Source organism: Colletotrichum godetiae, assembly GCF_030913485.1.
Source record: "Colletotrichum godetiae strain CBS 193.32 chromosome Unknown BDP55scaffold_33, whole genome shotgun sequence".
NCBI lineage: Eukaryota > Fungi > Ascomycota > Sordariomycetes > Glomerellales > Glomerellaceae > Colletotrichum > Colletotrichum godetiae.
This window is the reverse complement of record NW_026851281.1, coordinates 162,078-180,746: the sequence shown is the minus strand read 5'-3', so window position 1 is coordinate 180,746 and position 18,669 is coordinate 162,078. Positions and strand designations below refer to the sequence as shown.

Sequence of the window (18,669 nt, the reverse complement as noted above, 5' to 3'; positions counted from 1 at the left end):
AGGGGGGTGGTATGCTGGCCGGGATGGGATTCCTTTCCGCGAAGATGAACCTGAGATTGGTCCTTGGATTGAGAGGTATTTTGAAGCATATCCGCGCAAACCGCCACAACGTCCTCCTTGTGATCTTTGTAATTTACGTCTACTTCGAAGGAGTAAGTAGCTAGCCGTAAAGAGAGCTGTGAACAGGGAACAACATCGTCACAGAACGACGCTACCAAGATGCGTAAATGTGGTGATGTACACCTAGTTCGCAGGACTTTTCAAGAGACACAGAGATGGATATCAAGCTGGTCAGCTACTAGCATAGAGATTCATCATTCCATAACCAAGTTCTTTTTTTAGAGAGATCTAGCTGTCTCCAGACCCCAAGGTCAGGCAGGCATCGACAGCCACCCACCGCAGTTACTCATCCCCGTGCCGTGTCAACGCCACCAGATGCCCCCATATTATCTGCAATTCAGGCGGAACGTTACATAGGAACGGTCGTAACATCAGATACCCTGATTGCATCGCTGCTTTCCATAAGCATCCAAAACATCACAGCAAATCTACCCATACACACTTGTAAACTAACTTGCCTACCACAACGTAAGGTCGGGCTACAGAAGCGGTAGACCACGCAGCTACCACCCAATCTCCTCGGTAAACCATGCTCTAGAAAACGTGTCCCATGCGGAAGGAGCCCATAGAAAGACTCTCTCACGAGGCATTCAAGACAGCAGGCGGTTGCGGAAATCTCGCCATCCGCCAGGGGAGCCGGACCTAAGGATAGATGAGGCAGGCAGATGGGTGTGAACAGAGGCCACTAGCTTCCCCGGGCTATGCTCCACGTCGTACTCAGTCTACATCTAAACGTTGGACAGCACCCCTCCGAATGACAGCAAATAGAGGCATCGTTTGTTCAGTTTATTAACATGACAGAATAGAGTGAGCAAAGTGCTTTCCAGTCTTTCTTCGTAACATGAAGTATTGCGAACCGTTTCTCCCGGAAAGCAAACACACTAGGGAACAAAATGGAGAGATTCGAAAGTCTCCTCCTACAACAACACACTCTGGACAACCGTACACCCTCTCCATCAATAACCTCTTTCATGGATAATTAGGTTCACCCCCATATCCCCCCAGGAGGCCGGGGCCCACCAACATAACCCGCCGGCGGGCAGTTACCAAAAGCAACATAGAAAGCAATAAAGCGGGAAACGAAAATACTACCCGTGGGCTAATGCTTCTGAAATGTGTCATCCCAATTACCTCCCCCCCACTCACCCCGGGCGCATCAACGGGATGAAACCTCAAGGTTCTCCCGGCCTCGCTCCCGTTTATGGACGTTGGTGACCCTCTGCTCAAACCCCAATTTGGGTCTTATTCAAACATTCGACTCCATAATACCAATTGAAGACCCTGACCCTTTCGCCAAGGATACCTCCCTACCGCCGCGTTTGCATTCGAAGTTGGAACGGGATGTCCTCCGCAAAAGAAACATGTCAAAAGAGAAACACCTGACACAACCGACGGGCTGGATCATGCGCGCGTGCGCGCGGAACCCCGCGAGATAAAGGCTTTCTAGGCTCTTCAAAGTCGGGAAAAATGGGTTCCCCTAGATATCAGCGGGTTAGACATCTCGAAAAAAGGACAATGACCATGTTTCAATACCCTCATGTGAGGAGATCCCGATGACGGCAGGCATACATCGCCAACACAGAAAAAGAAAAACCTGCGGGACGCCTTGGTAAGACCGGTGCGGAAATCCGCAAACTGGGAACAAGCCGTGGTACTGGGTGAATGGGCTGCTGTTTCTTGGTTTGACGTGGGGTGGGCGTTGGTGAACCTTCCCATGTTGTGTTTTCGAACAACCCGCAAGCCTGAATACGCTTGGTATACCATATGCTCTATTGAGGCATGTTTTTTCTTTATTGTTCCAATGATCCAGGGTTCGTTTCCTAAAAATAAGTGATGCTTTGTGGAATTGCCTTTGACGTGTCTTGGCTGTTTGTGGTCCTGTGTTCCTGGTTTGTGACAAAGGGTCTCAGGATGGGATTGTTCGTGGTTGAAAACAGGATCACAGGGGGGCCGGCCAGACAAAGTAACCGTGCCTGTGGAACGTGACTTATGGAAAAAAAATTATTTTGGGTGAAAGTGGAAGAGAGGACCGCGCCTCTCTCTCACGAATCAAGGCCCCTTCTTGTCCAAGAATTTGGGCACTTATGGATATATCCTCCATGAGAAGCTCCAACTAAAAAAGAGAACTCCATATCCAACCAAGATAGTCTAGTCATCCAGATTAAACTATGGTGAATGCCGATTATACTCCTAGATCTCCGCGATCCAAAACCACCCCCCTTAAATGATAAACCTGTACGCCATGCTCTGAAACAATTCATGCTCAACCTCCACCACTTTGGATTTTGTTCCCCCCCTCCGTTCAGCTGTAAAAGAATAGCTCCTCGGACCTCGTAGTCATCGACCGGTGAAGGCGGGGGCTCGCGTACTCCGACATGGGTGACACCAAGACACTCGGGTTGTAAATGGTAGCGCTCATCATGCTCGCGTGAGAATCCCCGCCCTGGGCAGACACCCATCCCATCGACTCCCTCGTATCGTAGCCCCCAAGCTGCTGGTGCAGGTGCACAGGGGTCTGGAGAGGAGGAAGAGGAGACACCACCGCCTCAGCAGTCGCCGTCGTCGTCGTGTTCGCCAGCGCCGCGGCGGTCGTGTGTAAGTCGCCGGCTACCACCCCCGGCGCAGTGATCTGCTGGCGTTCGCCCTGGTACCACCACTGGTTCTCAAACCCGTTGTCCACGGTGACCATTGCCGCGGACAGCGCCTCCAGGTCATGTCTCCGCCCGTCGTCCCCTCTCTCGCGGGGCATTGGCGTGGCGTTGGTGAGGGAGACGTCGCGGAACTTCATGGACAGCTCGGAGGAGTAGTCGTCGACGACCTCGGACTCGTCTGGCATGCCGAACTCGCCTGGCCACGATGACGCTGACCACGGCATCTCGTCCTCGCCGAGTCGGAAACGTGAAGGCACTTCGGGCAATGCCTTCCAGTAGTCGGGCGCATTCTGGGCCCGCGGTCGTTGACGAGGCAGCGCTGAGCTTCCTAGAGCGTCCGGCTCGGCGTCCCAGGGGCTGTCGTTCCATGGCGGCGGGGCAGAGCTACCTCGTTCGTGTGAGGAGCTCGATCGACTCTCTTGTCGAGATTGTCTACTGACTTCATAGTGTGGCGGCATTGGTGGTTGCGCTTGGGGTGCGTAGTATTCCTGGATGGGTGGTGAAGATCGTGTCGGTTGGTGTTGATGGGCCGAGTGGGAGGGCTCTGCTAGATAATTTGTATTCGGCGGCGGGACTTGTCTGGGGAACTGAGCGCGATCACGGAAACCACGAGAGGCATATGTGACGGAGTGTTGATTGGGTGCATGTCTAGGTGAGAAGGAGACCCCAAACTCGAAGTGAACGAAGATCTGGGGCTTCCGGCTTGAACTCGACGCCATATCGTCAAATAGGTGAGATGGGATAGGTTCTGTTCTCCAAATGGTGCCCATAATGAAAGGGGAGGGGACGTCCGTGGTTGATATGAGGGACGGGAGGCGGACTCGAGAGTGGATGCTCTAGACTCGACGGCGGTCTGAGCTAGGGTGAAAGTAGGACAAAGCGGAGATAGAGTCGGATGAATGCAAAGGTATGGCAGTATGATGCGGTGCCAGCATCCGTATGTACGGGGCCGAGCTTGGGCTCGGACGCTAGTGTCAAAGGGATGTGTGTGGATTTGTGTGTGTGTGTGTGTGAGGTTCTGCAATGATGGGCAAAGAATGAGGTGTGGTGTGGATGGGACCAGCAGAATTCGTGTTGGTGTGCGATGGATGGGCGATGAGAGATGTAGTCAGATCAGATGCTGCGGTTCATCCCTCCGATGTAAGCGGATGTTTACTTTAGTTTTGGGTTGAGCGTATAGAAAAGCGAGGTGCGATGATACAGGAACAAGGCCGCCTAGGATGGAAGTCTGGTGTATGATATTAAGGCGAGGCGTTTGAAGGCGAGCGTGGGCGAAAAGTGGCTCCCAAAGGGATTCGAAGGAGGAGGAGAGGTTTGTGGCGGAACAAGCAAGACACCGCCCGGTACAAGGCCCCCCATCGAGGAGGGACCTTGGACCTAAGCACCCACGGCACCTAATCAAGCAAGCAGAGCCAGCGCAGGGTGTCCGAGAGATGGGGCAAGGAGGCTAGAGGGGCCCCCGGGGGGGGACGAGGGTTGGCTGCATCGGGTCTTGGTGTAAGGTGATGTGATGGGCGAAGGGGCGGCGTGTACGTGTGAGTGTGAGACGTGAGTGCGGGAGGGGAGAGGCGTGAAGTGTGAGGTGTGAGGCGTGAGGTGTGAGGCGAGGCCGAGACTGTGGAGGGCGGCTGAGGCAGCAGAATTAAACCCAGTTACGCCAGTGTGAGAGTGACCCGTATCTGTGGGTAAGTATCTTACGGATAATGGCATTGGCAGCTCATGGTTTGATGCACAGCACGGCCCCGAATGCCGGGACCTTGCCGTATGTAGGTACTCTTCTTTGGAGTGAGGGATCACTTGAGAGAAGGTACGGATAGATAGGCTATGCATCAGTACAGCGACCGTCTGGGAGCAGAGCAATGAGCAGATGAGAGCAGCAGCAGCAGCAGCAGACGATCAGAAGTGAGGACGGACTGAGAAGCATGGTACAGCCCCTCGGCGCCTCGCTTGTCTGGCAACCGTACCCGCTTCGGACGAAATGCCGCGAGCGAAGGAAGCAAATGTAATTTGACGACGCAAGCCAAAGTTCCTATTTTGCTAACAAGACAAGGAGTCAACGAGAAATGATGATGCCTCGCGAGAGAGGCCGAGTTGGCGCGACGGGAAATTCAAGACGCGGGATGGAGACCCCAATACGGCCGTGGAAGGATGCCAAGACCAAGGACGAGGGCGAAGGCGCGGAGCATGGGGTAGCGCAGTGATGGTCTGGCTTTGTGTATCCATCCGTATGTTCTGAGCAGCAGTTACATGGCAGCTTGCCAGGAAGACGTGGCTGTTGGCGGCGGACACTGCACAGCTGAGAGAAAGGCGATCGAGACAGGCGTGAGAGACTGACAGGCCAATGAGCCGGACAGCTACCTACCTACCTAGATTTCGGCTTCGCGCGACATGGTGAAAAGAGCGGAAAGCGGACTACAGCACCGCAGCACCACAGCTAGCTAGGTAGGGAGAAAAGGGCGGAATGCAATGAGGTGGGCGAGGGAGGAGGCTTGGCCAAGCTTGGGATGCTCGAAGGATGAGAAACCCTGGCGGGGACGACGTCGAGATGGAGTGACCGAGTCTGTGGACCGTGGTCCGTGGTCACTGCCAACTGCCCACAAGGTGTAAGTCGCGGGGAGATCAGGGTACACGGTACTTTGACACAAGGTACTTCAATGCAGGGGGGATGACTCCCAGGTACGTACGGAGTATTCTCTCCATCTTTCTCGAATCCGAACTTCAAACTTGACATCAACAACGTCAAGGCCAAGTCTGCTGCGCTACGTGCCGACTTCCATGTCAGATTTTGGTACGAAGTATACAATCTCTCTCTATGGGTACTGTAACCAAGACAAGGCTGCCAGATCTCGTGAGAATGCCTCCACTATGCCAATAGTTCATGGAATTCCATGATGGACTAGTGGACTTCCATTGCGGCTTTTGCTCGCGCTGACTGAGAGATGATGGATATCCTACTTGTCAAATACCACCAAAGTGCCATTATAATGGGCACCGTCGGAACATTGAGGGCATGCGGGAGAGTCTAGACAGGGTACAGGCCCTCAAAACACCCTAGAAGCACAAAGACCAAGGTTAAAGGTACGTACGTACTTGGAACCCCAGGCCCACCTACGTTTCGGTCATTTCTTCTGCGGCCTTGAGATACATCCAAGTGCAACTCCACGACACCATTCTCTTGATCTCAATGCTATCAACAGCATATCACTCTGGATAATGCTAGTTTTACAGCTCGCTGCCTGGTTAATCTTGCCATACATCATGCACACTGCAAATTGCCTCTTCTACTTGTGTTCACTCATCTTGCCACTCGAACGCCTCAAACCGACGTAGAAAAAAAAATAGAACAAAAGACCCATTTTCACACAATCTCCAACATCAGCTCAGCTGAAGCTACAGTTATCGGGTTCTGGCTGATGATTTGCAGTTGATCTTCGCTCCCCCCCCCCCCCCCATGCGTGCCCTCGCGGCCTCCCTCCGTGTCACATCAGATCTGTGATCCGCGGTTTTTAGACAAGTACGCGCTGAACAACACCACTAACACCTGAATGTACAGCAAGTGAAAAGGTTGCGTCCGGCCGTGTGGCCCGACTAGTTCGGGCGTCCCGATGGTGACATTCGCCCCCCGTCCCGTCTCCATCTGCTTGTCCACCGTCCAGGGTCTCCATTTTGAGTCCGCCGATCAGCGCCCCCTACCAAGTACAGCTGCCAATCATCGCATCTGTATCATGGGGTTTTCCACCCCGCCCTGACCGAGTCGACGGATATGATTGGGCCTTGACGGGAATTGACTCTCGAGAACCAAGGTACCCTAAACCGAACCCCCATCTGTGGCACTGGTCGCGTGGAACCGCATCTCGTTCATCAATCAGGCAGCCATATAAAAAAAAATTCCCGGTACCGCTCAACCGCCGTTAAGAGAAAAATTGTGAGTGTTTCGACTGAACCTTCAAAGATGAGGGGGGCAAGAAGAATATCCCTAACGTTTGTGGTGTGAAATGCCTCAACTGCTGCAGCTAATGTGCTTTTGGATGTGCCGAGTCGCCGAGTGTCCCTTGATCAGCGTTCTTTGCCCATCCCCCTTCGTGATGGGAAAGACAATCGCCAGGTTGTGCGGGAGCGGTCATCGCATGGAAGCGGTCAGTCGAAGAGGCTTAGGAGGTAGGGAGGTGACACATGATGGAATCTTCGAATCTGACTTCCATGAGTGGGTACCGGTCAGCACCCAAAAGATCCAAGGTAGCCATCTACATACTACCTAGCGATACTCATGACCGAAAATATCGCACAGCATTCATAGCTCTCACCCTGACACTGCCTGGAAGGTTTATCCCAAAGTTCAGACAGGCACACGAGGGCCGATGGATTGAAGGATGCGGAACGAGCTTGGAGGGAACGATTACGAGGAAGCCAATGGGAAAGCTGGGGACCGTACGTACGGAGTCGAAGAAACGCGGACCCGGGAATACGGAGTACTGACGGCGTGCCTGATTTCACCTCGGGGATTTATTACTTGTTTTCTGCCCTGGTCTGCCGAATTGTCCGAGTGGTTCATCAATCATCACCGAGGTATGGAAATTCACCTGCCATTCTGAATGCTGATGTGTTCGTATTACCCGACTGCTCGTCTCTATTGCCAGTATTACGTAAGCCAACTCATGCGCCACACCTCTCTCTCTCCGAGCCACGTGCCATCTTTCGCCACGTTCCACCCGGGGAAGCGTGGCTTGGACTGCTATTTTTAATTCTCCCATCCTGCTAGAATTGCAATTCGGTACGGCGAGTATTAGGTAAGCGTATTCTCCACCAAAACCGCACACCCCTTCGGGCCCTTCCGTTTCTGTCCCGGTCCCTCAACCGCAACCTCCGCGTCCGGCCCCGACATCCAGCGGCCTTTTTCCTTTGGGTTTTTCGGTAGCCTAATTAGGAGCACTCCGATACTGGCACAGCTCCTTCAAATCTGGTTGCTGTCTGTAAACAAGGCGAAGCGCGATGGAGGCGCGCGCCGGCGCAGAAATAGACGCCGCAAGCGCGATCCTACACCCCCAAGCTGGGGGCCCCCATGACGAAGGAAGCTCTGCTTTATGAGCACCGCCTCTCCGCCCATCTATTTTGAGGCGTGATAACGACTTGGTCTTTCCCGTAGAATCTTGATAAAAGATAACCACGCTTCTCACATCACAACACACCCGCTATGTCCAGCCCTTTCCCGAGCTCCCAAGCACTCAATCTCCTATGGAGACTCTAGGGCCCGTTGGCGGAAAGCATCTTCGTCGTGCGAAGCTGGGATACCCTGGATCCGCCGCGCGAACCCTTTGCCACCCAGGAGGAGCTCAAAGGCAGCACGTCCTGGCACGCTATCTCACGAGAGTCGCTTGCTAAACCCAAAATCAAGTCTATAAGCGTACACGTCGATATTCTGGAGCGTTGGCAGCGTGATTGAATTGCGTGGCATAAGCGTCACGCTAGTCCTGACGATGACGGCTGTGTCTATGGAGAGTTGCTAGACGACGACCTTTCCAAGTCAGAGGGTAGCAGCAGCGAAGGGGAAAAAAAAGATGATGATGACGATAGCGGCGGTGGAGAGCTCTCGCGCTGCTGCGACACAGACCGACCAAAACGGGCATATCCCCTCATCATCAAGGCGTCCAACGCAGAATACATCACCGTACACGACTACGTCTCGGTGCTGCACCCGTGGCTGATGGGGTTACGGCAGGACATTGCGCAAGCTGACAACCTAATGGGCGAGAGGACACCAGAGGAGTCTGAGAGTCTGGTGGTGGACATCACCACCCTGGACTATCTGAGAATTATGAACGAGAAGCGGTTTCTTCGTTCCAGATACACTGGTCCCCCCATCCCGCTTCCGGACATGAGCCAGGAGTACCAGGACTGGCCTTCGAAATATGTATTCAGGGAGGACGTTCCGTTTTCGACTAAAAGGCCGCCACCCCCGCCATAAACATGATGAACCGCACATACAGATGGATGTTGCTTCTTTATGTATAATCCAGCATCAGGGGCTATATGTCTATGTGAACCTCATTAAATGCAACACCCAAAAGTTCAAAAAGACAAGAAAGAAAAAGAGTTCACCACCGGTGTGGCTATATCTCTTGGTGCACTGGCTGGGAATCGCACTCGACCTCGGAGCCTGTCGTCGAGTAGGCTGTGGGCGTAATTGAATGTCGACCTTGAACCACTCCACCACCCAGCCAGTTTGACCTGACCCGTCGATCTAGACGGGCGCCTCCTGGCTGGTGACAGGAACGGTGTTTAGGGGGTATATATAGGTACATACTAGGCAAAGCAAATGCTGCTCGTCGCACGGGTTACAGCGGCAATATTTCCATGACTAGTCTAACACAACGACCAAGTATTTACAGCGTCAAAAGGCAATTCACAGGTAGCCCGGGCATCACGATACTTCAATATGTGTTCTGAATCTCTAGCAATCCTCCCACATACCGCCTGTCTTAGTCACGCGTGAGAAACTGAAAAGCCAAATGACCTAGGTTCCTGTCCAAGCAACGCCACCTCGAGAGGCTGGTCCAATTGTCCCTCGTCGACCTCATGAAGCAACCGATTTCAATATGCGACGCTTTCTATTAAAGTTCTGATAAGAATCATAACAGTACCGCGGTTTCGCTAGCTTTCCAACCTCATAATAACCATCTATCCAAGAGCAGCCATGACAAGCCGATTACCTCCGTTGGCACTTACAGCAGCCCCGTTAACCCAACGACCCTCTTCACTAGCAAGAAACCCAACGATGTACGCAATATCCTCTGGCACCCCGATTCGGTCCGCCGCCGTCGTATTTCGAATCTGCCCATCGAGATACCCCGCCGGAAGCAAATCCTTGCTATTGTTCACCGAGTCCGTGGCCGTTAGACCGACAATGACGCTGTTAAACGTCGCCTTGGTGGTCTTGCCAAACGCCTCGGCGAGCGAGCGCGTGTAGCTCTGGAAAGCGGCCTTACTGGCTCCGTACGTCATTGTAGGATCCGAATTGGCTTGGTAGGCCAGCACGCTCGAGATGGCGATGACGCGGCCGCCGCCTTGGGGGGGCAGGTGAGGTATGACGGCGGTTGTGAGGGAGATCGGGGCGAATACGTTGGCCTGCATGACTTGAAGGAAGACGGGAAGCGTCGTGTCGTTGATCGGTTCCACCTTGGAGTAGTCGCTTAGGACGGCGTTGTTGACGAGGATGTCGATGGAGGTGGGGGAGAGCTGTTGGAGGGTTTGGGAGACGATTTTGGTACCAAAGGAAGGGTCAAGAGCGTCTGCTTGGATGGCAATGGCGGATTCTACTCCAAGCCTGCGACACTCGTCTAGAGTCTTTTGTGCCGCGTCGGAGTTGCTGGCGTACGTGATTGCTAACTTGGACAGACCCTTCCGGGCTAGATGGATGGCGATGGCTTGTCCGATGCCACGAGATGCTCCGGTGACGATTGCCGTCTTGCCGACGAGCGACCAAGATTCTTGCGCAGGTGAAGTTGAAGACATGGTGGGCAATTTCTAGAGTCTCTGTGATATAGTCTTGAGAGTTACGAATGCAGTGAATGTTGGATGTGTTGATGAACATAAAAGAGCCATGGCATGCCAATTCAATTTATAGGAATGGACCCTCTATGTTTCTCTAGAGGAAGCTCTACGAGCTCACCATTCTATCGTGGCCAACACATCTTCAAAGTCCGCCGAACAAATTGCATGGCCTGTACTCGGACAGACCATCGCCGCAGTGGAGGTTGATGTGGAGCATGCGGAGCGGCGCTTGGGCATCACAAACGGCGCCAAGAAAGGAAATTTCGGCCAGGGTGTCCGGGGTGTCCGGGTATAAGAGGAAGAAGTCGCCGAAACTTAAGCTTGACTCCAGGTCGGACCATGAACCACCGGCGTAACTTCCAACCGGAAGAACTCCACACATCGATAAAAGAAGTCTCCGAAGCAAGGCAAGTATGTAGTCGCAACGACGGGACTTCGGGTTGTTGACAGTTCCCGTCCGACTAGAAGGAACTATACGCAAACGCTGGGATGGGTTGTGCCCCAACATGAACGGCGGACAATTTGCCAAGCATCGGAGATGTGAAGATTTCCTTTCCAATGGAACTGTTTCTCTCTCGCCTTTCTATACTTGGCAATTTTCGCCTATGACATGAACAAATAGCTATTGATGTTGTACGTCTGAAGAGAAGAAAAAACGAAGTCGTTTTCGGGGTACGTGAGGCGAATCTTTCTTGTTATTTTGAGACTGTTCTACACCTACGAATACCATTACTTTGACTTCAATGATGATGGCTAATCATTCCCCAGAGTTCTGACACCTAGAAATCTTTTACACAGCATTGTCACAGGACTTCTTCTTTCGCTGGGCTTCCCCTCCTTTTTTGATTCGTACAGCTGCAAATCACGATGAAGAACTTCGAGATGCCAACTCCCTGAAGGGACTAATCGACGTCACCAAACAACCTTGCCAAGTTGAATCCCGTACACAACCAAAAACGAAAGCTCTTGATTCAGGAGCAGAAGCCCAGTGTTAACAGCTGGGTTTGGTTCATTGCTAGCCAAGGATGGTCATCCACGAAAGATCGCAGAGTAGTTGAATAAACCGCTCGGTCTGTATCGTCTCGCGAATTTCAGGATTACTTGTATACTGAGACCAACCTTCGCGGAGGCAACGTGACTCTTGAATATCATGCTAGACTGTTCGGAGACAATATTTCGTATAAGAGAGATATGCCCAATACAGAGAATGATATTTCTAAGCTAAACCGACTTAACAAAAATGAAAGCAAGTAATTGAAACACAAGCCAAGTCTACCATAGAACATACCAATCCCAACAAACCTCACCACACATACAACCTCAAACAGTACCCTTCCCACCACTCCCCTCCTCTCGAACCTCACCACCATTCCTCTCCCAAAACCTCTCCATCCCGCGATCTCTCCCCCCAATCAACCCCCTCAAATCAAACGGATCAACAACCGTCACCCAAAACTTCCTCGGATCCTTCCACCCAGGCCCCTCCACCTCCGTAACCCCATCGGGTGCAAGATACACCGTATACCTCTCGGGCAAATACCGCCTCGGATGCCGCACATTAAACATGCACACATTCGCCAGCATCAAACTCGCCTCAAACACATAAAAGAACCACTCATACCGTATCGCGGCCGGAATATCCCCCACCTCCGTCTCCGCATCAAACCTCACCTTCGCAACCCCAAAGTACTCCACGACCCGGAATAGCGTCCTCGCGAAGATCAACCCGACGCTCACGTACAGCGTCACCATCGGACCTTGTACTCCGCGTACAGACGCCACGCCGGCGGCGGCGCACCGCCGCTGGAAGGCGACGGCGAGCGCGACGAAGCAGGCAATCACAAAGATTTGGAGGAGCAGGCTCGTCTTGATGAGCGCGTGGCCCGTCTCCATCTCCCGCTGTGTGAGGGACTGATTGGCCGAGTAGGATGCGCCCCACCCGTTCAGCGCCTCGATGATGCTGGAGAAGAAGGCGAAGGTGCTGAGGACGCGGCCTGGGTGGAGGGGGGAGCAGTAGGGGACGTAGTAGAGGACGCGGCCGAGGATGTTGTAGTTTGCTAGTTCGAGGAGGGGTCTGTGTGGGAGATAAAAAGTAAGTTGAAAGATTTTTTTTCTTTCCCTATCTCTTCCGTTTGGAAAGCAAATGTGTGACTTACGGAGCTGCGTAGATGAGACATACACTCGCGATGAAAATGTTGAGATTATCATAGTGCCATGCGCCGTACGTGCGGACGGCGAAGCCAGCTGTGAAGAGCAGACAGCAGAAGGAGTACAAGGCAGTGACTTTGAAGAATTTATAGTGACTGGAAACCCATTGCCTCTAATTAGCTACTTGTTCTTCTTCAAGGTGGCTGAGTTTGGGTTGGTAGTGGTTAGAAGACGGCACGGTTGAAGTGACTTACTAACTCTGCCAAAAGTGCAATATGCCAGATGCAGCAAATGCTACAGCGAAGAAGATGGGCGCTCCCTTATTTGGAGCGTAAAAGAAGTAGCTCCCGTCGACTTTGGATATCTTATTAGTGGGCGTTGAAGGTGCCTGCTCTGGGGAGGAGGGGTCGATTCTTACCATAATTGCCATCCTCCATATTCGCTCCTTTATCTCTCAGTGCTCACAGTTCCTACAAAGTGCTCGCTTCTACGTGGATATGGATCCAGCAAATCGATTTTGGGCAATGTGCGTGGGCTGGGTTGAATCTCGCAACATTCGACAATGGGTCACTATGGACCTTCAAATAATCTGGTGTAGAAATCTTTGTCCCACGTTCTTTTATATCAATACCGACCTACTCTACCTTACATACTTCTTCAACCACTGTCCTTCGCCCATCAAGGGAAGAAAGGCACTTTCCCTCCGGTAATCTTCCAATTATTCAAAATCTCGGTATCCCAAATGTCCTCCCCGTAACCCGACGAATACGCTCGCCAAGCCCCCCAAATCCCCTCAAGATCAGCCTCACGAGGCGTCCATATCGACCAATCGCATCGATCCCTCGAATACGACGCGCGCAGAATGATGACCCGACTGACACACACACATACACACATACCATAGAAACTAACGTACTAAGCTTGACTCTCTCCCATGAGCCCCTTCGACAACTTTTGTTCGATGCCAACGACGTTTCCAACTACAATTGGCGATAACCTAAATCAGCCCAAGAGACAGCCCACAGGCACACGCCGGCATGTAGATCTGCAGCCGTCATATCGTCGTATCTCGTGTGTTTGATCTTTGTTGATTTTCTTGGCTTTCCCAGTCTCCCGGGAACAGTCCACAGTCCAGTCGACAATTCGGAACATGTACCCGACGCCTTTTGCAGTCCTTGCCATGACTCCTTGAGGTTCCATGAGCAATGCGTTATGGCGCTCTACAATGATGACCCGACGGGACTCTCCTAGCCTCGTAGACCCTTCTTCTCATACGTCTGAAGACGAGTGTGGCTGCTTACACTCACCCACTCACTCACCAACACGCCCGTAGAGGCCCAACTCACAACGGCACTGCAACAAGCTCTTGAAATCGTGAAGTGAATTCATTCCTGAATAGTACCTGGGCAAGGCCAGCGTACGGACTAAATGCCTCGTAATGCCAATAAGAAGGGGGAAAATCCTTCAAGTTGCCCTATCCATCACCACCGTTCCCAAAGTGTTTATACATCAGAGAAAGAACAAGGTCCAAACGTGATCCCACATATTGTCGGGATATCTGCACGTTTTTTGCTCGGGCCTTTCCAGACCCAAGGCCCGTCCGTGAAGTTTGCTTCCTCTGCTCAAACAAAAACGCCCAAAAAGATTTCCATCCTAGATGCAGTTCCTGGCGATTAAAACATACAGTGGTCATACATGAAATCATTACAGACTGATGCCTCGCGCGGCGCTTCAGTCGACCTCCCACCCGCGACCCGTGCCGTTCGCGTTGTCGGTAGCCTCGTCATTGTCGCCGTCGTCAGTGCCGATCACGCTGTTCGCACGCGATGACTCGACTTGGCTGAGATAGTAATCGTCGTTCTCGCCCCAGCTATCGTACTCGTCATCAGAGTAGTCCCATTGCACGGGAATCGTCTCGCCGCCCTCGCCGAACCCGAACATCATACCGCGCCATTGTCCAGCGGCGATCTTAGCGGCCACCTGGAGCATCAGGGCGATGAGATGACTCGGGGGACCCAGAAGGACCTCGCAGGTCTTGGACACGATGGCCATGGGGAGTCTGCGGACAAGTTCCAGGCGGCTTCTCAGGGGATGATACCTGGCCTGAGTGCTCGTGGGCGCAAAAAGGTTGGCCGCTGTCGGCAAAGGAGAAAGTGCTCTGCGGCCAACCGAAATGCTGCTCGTGGTTGACCTGTGTCGAATATACGGGCGACGCACGACAGCCGTGGTTGCGGCTTCATCCTCGGAAAGGGCAACCTTGTCAGGCTGCTCAACCACCTCAGATACCATGTCTGGCGCGGTAGCCGCGCTCTCTAGCGAGCTGTCGTCGGTAAGAGACGAAGTCGCATCCCAAGTTCGCCGAGTCTCCGGGGTGACAGTCAGATCGGAGATATCGCGGTAGTGCCAAGGCTTCTTGGGAATCAAAATATTATCGTGGGGGTATGGGAACCTCGTTGGTGACACATCCGAGGCAGGAGATCTTGGGACAGGCGTGATTGGCGAGTGAGCGGGCGAGTGCCACGACTTTGAACTGTGGAATGAGTCTGTAGAGCCGGTAGGCGAAGTGGTTTCATCCAGAATCGGAGTTGATCTCATAGCCGACTTTGAGGGCGGCGAAGTTACGAGAGTCAACTGTGGAGGAACAAGAGCCCTGCCGGCTCTGAACCCGCGAAGCTTCTTTCTTCTGCCACCCACAACTCCGCTTCCCTCGAGAACTGCCTCTTCATCGGTCGCGTACTGTGATTCGCTGCTTGATCCATTCCCGCTGGTATTCGCCGTCTCCACTGCAGATTTCTCACACACAGTCTCGGGCTCAGCGACGGGTTCGGTGGCCAGTGTAGACTCGGGAGTCGCAGCGGCCATCTTGATTTCGTAGTTCCGGATCACGTCGTAAATGTTAGTAGGCGTGGGTGTGCTTGCCTCAGCCGACGGAGGTGTCTTGGGCAATGCCTCCACAGTGACGAGCTGTTCCTTGATATCGTTTTGCAGTCGCCGACCAGCCACTGGCCGCTCAACAGTCATCACAGTCTCGACCTGGATATCTGTTTGGTTTTTCTTCGGCTGAGTCAATGAGTCGTCGATTTTGATAGAAGCTTGGGGAACTCGAGGGCTCTGGGCAATCTTTTCACAATCGTCCGTCTCTGTCGAAGGGGCTGTCACGGTAGTGTGTAGCGGGGAGAAACGGGACGCTGATGAGACCGCAGCGGCAGTCACCTCTTTGCCGGCGTTATCCTGTGCACCAATGCCACCGCCCGCGACTTGGATTCCTAACGACTTTGTTGACGGCTCCTCGGCGGGAGCCTTCAGATCTGTTTGTTGAGCATCGTCTTCGGGTTCCACTTCCTCGGCGATGGAGTCCTCGAATATGGAATCTTCATGGTTCTCCTTGGGCTCGTTCTTCTCTATCCTGACCAGGTCACACGTAGGGCCTCCCTGTTCAGTCACCTCTTGAGTCGTATTGTTGCTATCGAAATTGCGGGTTGCCTCCGCTCCACGCTTCGGAATCTTCAATTCTGTCGCAACGGCTGGTCTCTCGGCCGTGGGAGTTAGTGCGGCATCGCTGGGCTCTGCCGCTTTCGGTATTTCGGCACTAGGTTCGCGAGATCTTGAGGTTGAATGAAAGTCATTGCTGACAGTGGAGAGCCGGCGTTGCTCGCTTCTACCGCGGAGAGAAGATGTCGAAGCTCTCCTGCCGGTGTTAGGCGTCAGAGCCTTCGGGGTCGGTGATACTTCGACTTCGTGAGCAGGGGTCGATAAGACAGGCAGGGCTCGTTTAACTGGGGGTGTCCATGGTCGCTTTTTGACAGGTGTTTTCGGTTTCTCGGGGAGGATGACTGTAAAGGACCGTTTGAAAGGGCATTCCGTCTTCTCAAATTGCAGTATTTGATCCCAGACACCCTTCAGTGCCGCTGCCAATTCCAGTTCATCGGCATTGGTGACAGGAATCTCAATCCTCCAGTAATTGGGTCGGCGAATTTGTAGGACGAATTTGCTGGAGTCTTCGGCTAGGGCCCAGCATTGACTCTTGGGCAACATTGGCTGCAGGGCAGAGCCGCAGTTCAAGAAGGCGACGGATCCTGTACGGTATATTCGGAACGGCCCTATCAAGACAGCCCCCAATTAGCTATGGCCATGCAAGCATTTGTGGACTTGCGCAACTTACCAATGGCAATTGTCCTCTCCAACTGCGAGTGGGCAGACAAAGAGCCGGGCTCATCTGAAGGGCCACGACCTGGACTCCGAGCCCGGCCTCTGGAAGCAGCAGCGAATGCTACGATCTTGACATTGGGGTGGTTGTATAGTGTCTCGACGAGGCCACCGGCCGATGTGGACGGTGCCGGGCGTGACAAGTGTGTTGGTACCGGGGCGGTTGCGACGCGGCGAGGAGCCGGATAGGCAGGGCGAAGAGATTCCATCGTGGTATCCCTAGAGGAAGGGAGAGTGTGGGAGCTCCGCCAGAGGAGAGCAGTGTCGGCACGTATGTGCGGAAAATATCAGCTGATGGGCGAGTATTTCGAATCGGACCTGGGTCATGTCGAGGCCGACATCGAGTACATGACAGGCCTTGGGAGGAGGAATCTGTCGTCGGAGGTGACGTTCGTTGGCGTGGACGATTTCCGTCGCGTTGAGTTAGCGCGCCGGCCTTGGTCGAGAGAACAGGGCGGTGCAAGTCGGAAGCGAAAGACTGATATGATATCCGTAGCAAGGGGGTATTTTTTGGAGGAATCCGAGAGACGGGCAAACAAACGGGTCCAATGCAGCGGCGCCGGAAGGACGTGGGCCCCCTTTTGAGCCGAGCGAGAATCGGCAAGGAAATAAAATGTCTTGCTCCGGTCTCAGTACCCTTCAGATGAAGAAGAAACACTTGTGCCACCACACGACAGCGAATGGAAGGGAAGAAGAAGATGGGTGTGTAGTGTGTCCCCGGAGAAGCGAATAGGGAGTGGAGGAGGAGGGACCGGAGGATGGAGGGAGTAGGAGGAAGAGGAAAAAAAGGTTTCTGATAATTGAGATTGAGGCAGGGCGACAGGGAGGGGGGCAGCGGCGCGGCGGACGTGGAGGTGTGAGCCTGTGAGGTGGGAAAGCAAGACTAGGTGATGGATGCCAGGATGCACAAAAGATGGGAAGTGGAAGCTTGGACGGATTTGGGATTTGCTCATGGTTCGACCAGGGGTTAACGATGTCACGGCTTCTTGGGGACTCGTTCGAGCCTTTGGAGGAAACACGCGCCCGACTGGGGGGTTCTGACGCTGCCGGTTTCCTGACCATCGCGTCGCCGTTTGATAGCGATGGACCCCCGCGCCCCGCACCCACGTCCCTACTTCCAAGTGAGCCCCTACCATACGATGAGACCTTTCCTCCCTTTTCTCACGCTGAATTCCTCGTCTGACGTATCTCATCATCTCACTTTACCTCATTCGACTTGATTGCTAATGCTCAAACACAGAGGCAGACTCATGGAGACGTTAGTGAGCCTCTTGTTTGTGGTTCGACGTGAACATGCATTGCCACCTGGTAATTATAGGAGAGACTCTCAATTCCAGTATTGCGGGAGTTTGAGACAAAATGCACTCACTCACTCTCTCACTCACTCACTTGAGAACACCGGTACCCTAACTGGCTTTCACATGCTCTCTCTCTCTCACATACTTTCTATCTCTCATACCTCATCTGAGTCGGTTATGCTATATTCTCAGCACCACATCTCACCCGTCTTGTTGTGATTAACTTCGCTTTGATCTCTCACTTGCCCCCTTCTTCTTATGCACGGAGACCATCTAGATAGATCTGGAGAACAAGCTAGGATGACTAGGCTCACTGGAGCGCGCGCCCTCGTGATGTGCCCGGCCCCATCTGGAGCTAACCTGGAGATTGCACGTCGTAGTCGCTTCGCTAATAAGGTGCCGCTCTCCATTGATGATTGGGGGGTCGCAACGGGGACAGCCGACGTATCCCAGCCGAAATGCACCCTTAACTTTTTTCATGACTACTTCGTATGGGGATTGATATGGGGGAGCCCAGGGCGTTGTAATGTTCGCTTAGAAGAAAACGGCAAAGATGAGACGGGGCAACCTCAACATAAAAATCCAGTGGAAACCCTGGCATTTCAGCCGTGTCAGTAGCAGTTCATGTTTGGTCATTACTTTCCAGCTCCGCCTTGCAAATTCGCCTCTGAAAATTAAGGCTTGGAGAACTCGTGTTG

At 53.1% G+C, this 18,669-nt stretch overlaps 6 protein-coding genes across 6 annotated transcripts; 1 reads left to right on the top strand and 5 right to left on the bottom strand.

The window, feature by feature from the left end:
* Positions 1 to 2,422: 2,422 nt before the first annotated feature.
* BDP55DRAFT_695629 (uncharacterized protein) lies at positions 2,423 to 3,490 on the bottom strand (the record flags this gene model as incomplete). Its single annotated transcript, XM_060577488.1, has 1 exon — positions 2,423 to 3,490. One exon carries the CDS (start codon positions 3,488 to 3,490, stop codon positions 2,423 to 2,425), a length of 1,068 nt encoding a protein of 355 aa, XP_060427087.1.
* A 4,513-nt stretch (positions 3,491 to 8,003) lies between these two features.
* BDP55DRAFT_634319 (uncharacterized protein) lies at positions 8,004 to 8,733 on the top strand (the record flags this gene model as incomplete). Its single annotated transcript, XM_060572652.1, has 2 exons — positions 8,004 to 8,043; positions 8,267 to 8,733. 2 exons carry the CDS (start codon positions 8,004 to 8,006, stop codon positions 8,731 to 8,733), a joined length of 507 nt encoding a protein of 168 aa, XP_060427086.1.
* A 676-nt stretch (positions 8,734 to 9,409) lies between these two features.
* Positions 9,410 to 10,546, bottom strand: BDP55DRAFT_671054 (uncharacterized protein). Its single transcript, XM_060575431.1, has one exon. It carries the CDS (start codon positions 10,278 to 10,280, stop codon positions 9,447 to 9,449), a length of 834 nt encoding a protein of 277 aa, XP_060427085.1. The 5' UTR covers positions 10,281 to 10,546; the 3' UTR covers positions 9,410 to 9,446.
* Positions 10,547 to 11,547: 1,001 nt separating this feature from the next.
* BDP55DRAFT_671052 (RTA1 domain-containing protein) lies at positions 11,548 to 13,164 on the bottom strand. The gene is made up of 4 exons (XM_060575430.1): positions 12,886 to 13,164; positions 12,722 to 12,821; positions 12,476 to 12,622; positions 11,548 to 12,393 (listed from the first exon to the last, which is right to left on the bottom strand). The coding sequence occupies exons 1-4, from the start codon at positions 12,902 to 12,904 to the stop codon at positions 11,640 to 11,642; spliced, it is 1,020 nt and encodes a 339-aa protein (XP_060427084.1). The 5' UTR covers positions 12,905 to 13,164; the 3' UTR covers positions 11,548 to 11,639.
* Positions 13,165 to 14,198: 1,034 nt separating this feature from the next.
* BDP55DRAFT_556927 (inheritance of peroxisomes protein 1-domain-containing protein) lies at positions 14,199 to 16,882 on the bottom strand (the record flags this gene model as incomplete). Its single annotated transcript, XM_060569642.1, has 2 exons — positions 14,199 to 16,567; positions 16,630 to 16,882. The coding sequence occupies 2 exons, from the start codon at positions 16,880 to 16,882 to the stop codon at positions 14,199 to 14,201; spliced, it is 2,622 nt and encodes an 873-aa protein (XP_060427083.1).
* Positions 16,883 to 17,097: 215 nt separating this feature from the next.
* Positions 17,098 to 17,781, bottom strand: BDP55DRAFT_231892 (uncharacterized protein). The gene has a single exon (XM_060566156.1). It carries the CDS (start codon positions 17,733 to 17,735, stop codon positions 17,313 to 17,315), a length of 423 nt encoding a protein of 140 aa, XP_060427082.1. The 5' UTR covers positions 17,736 to 17,781; the 3' UTR covers positions 17,098 to 17,312.
* Positions 17,782 to 18,669: the final 888 nt, after the last annotated feature.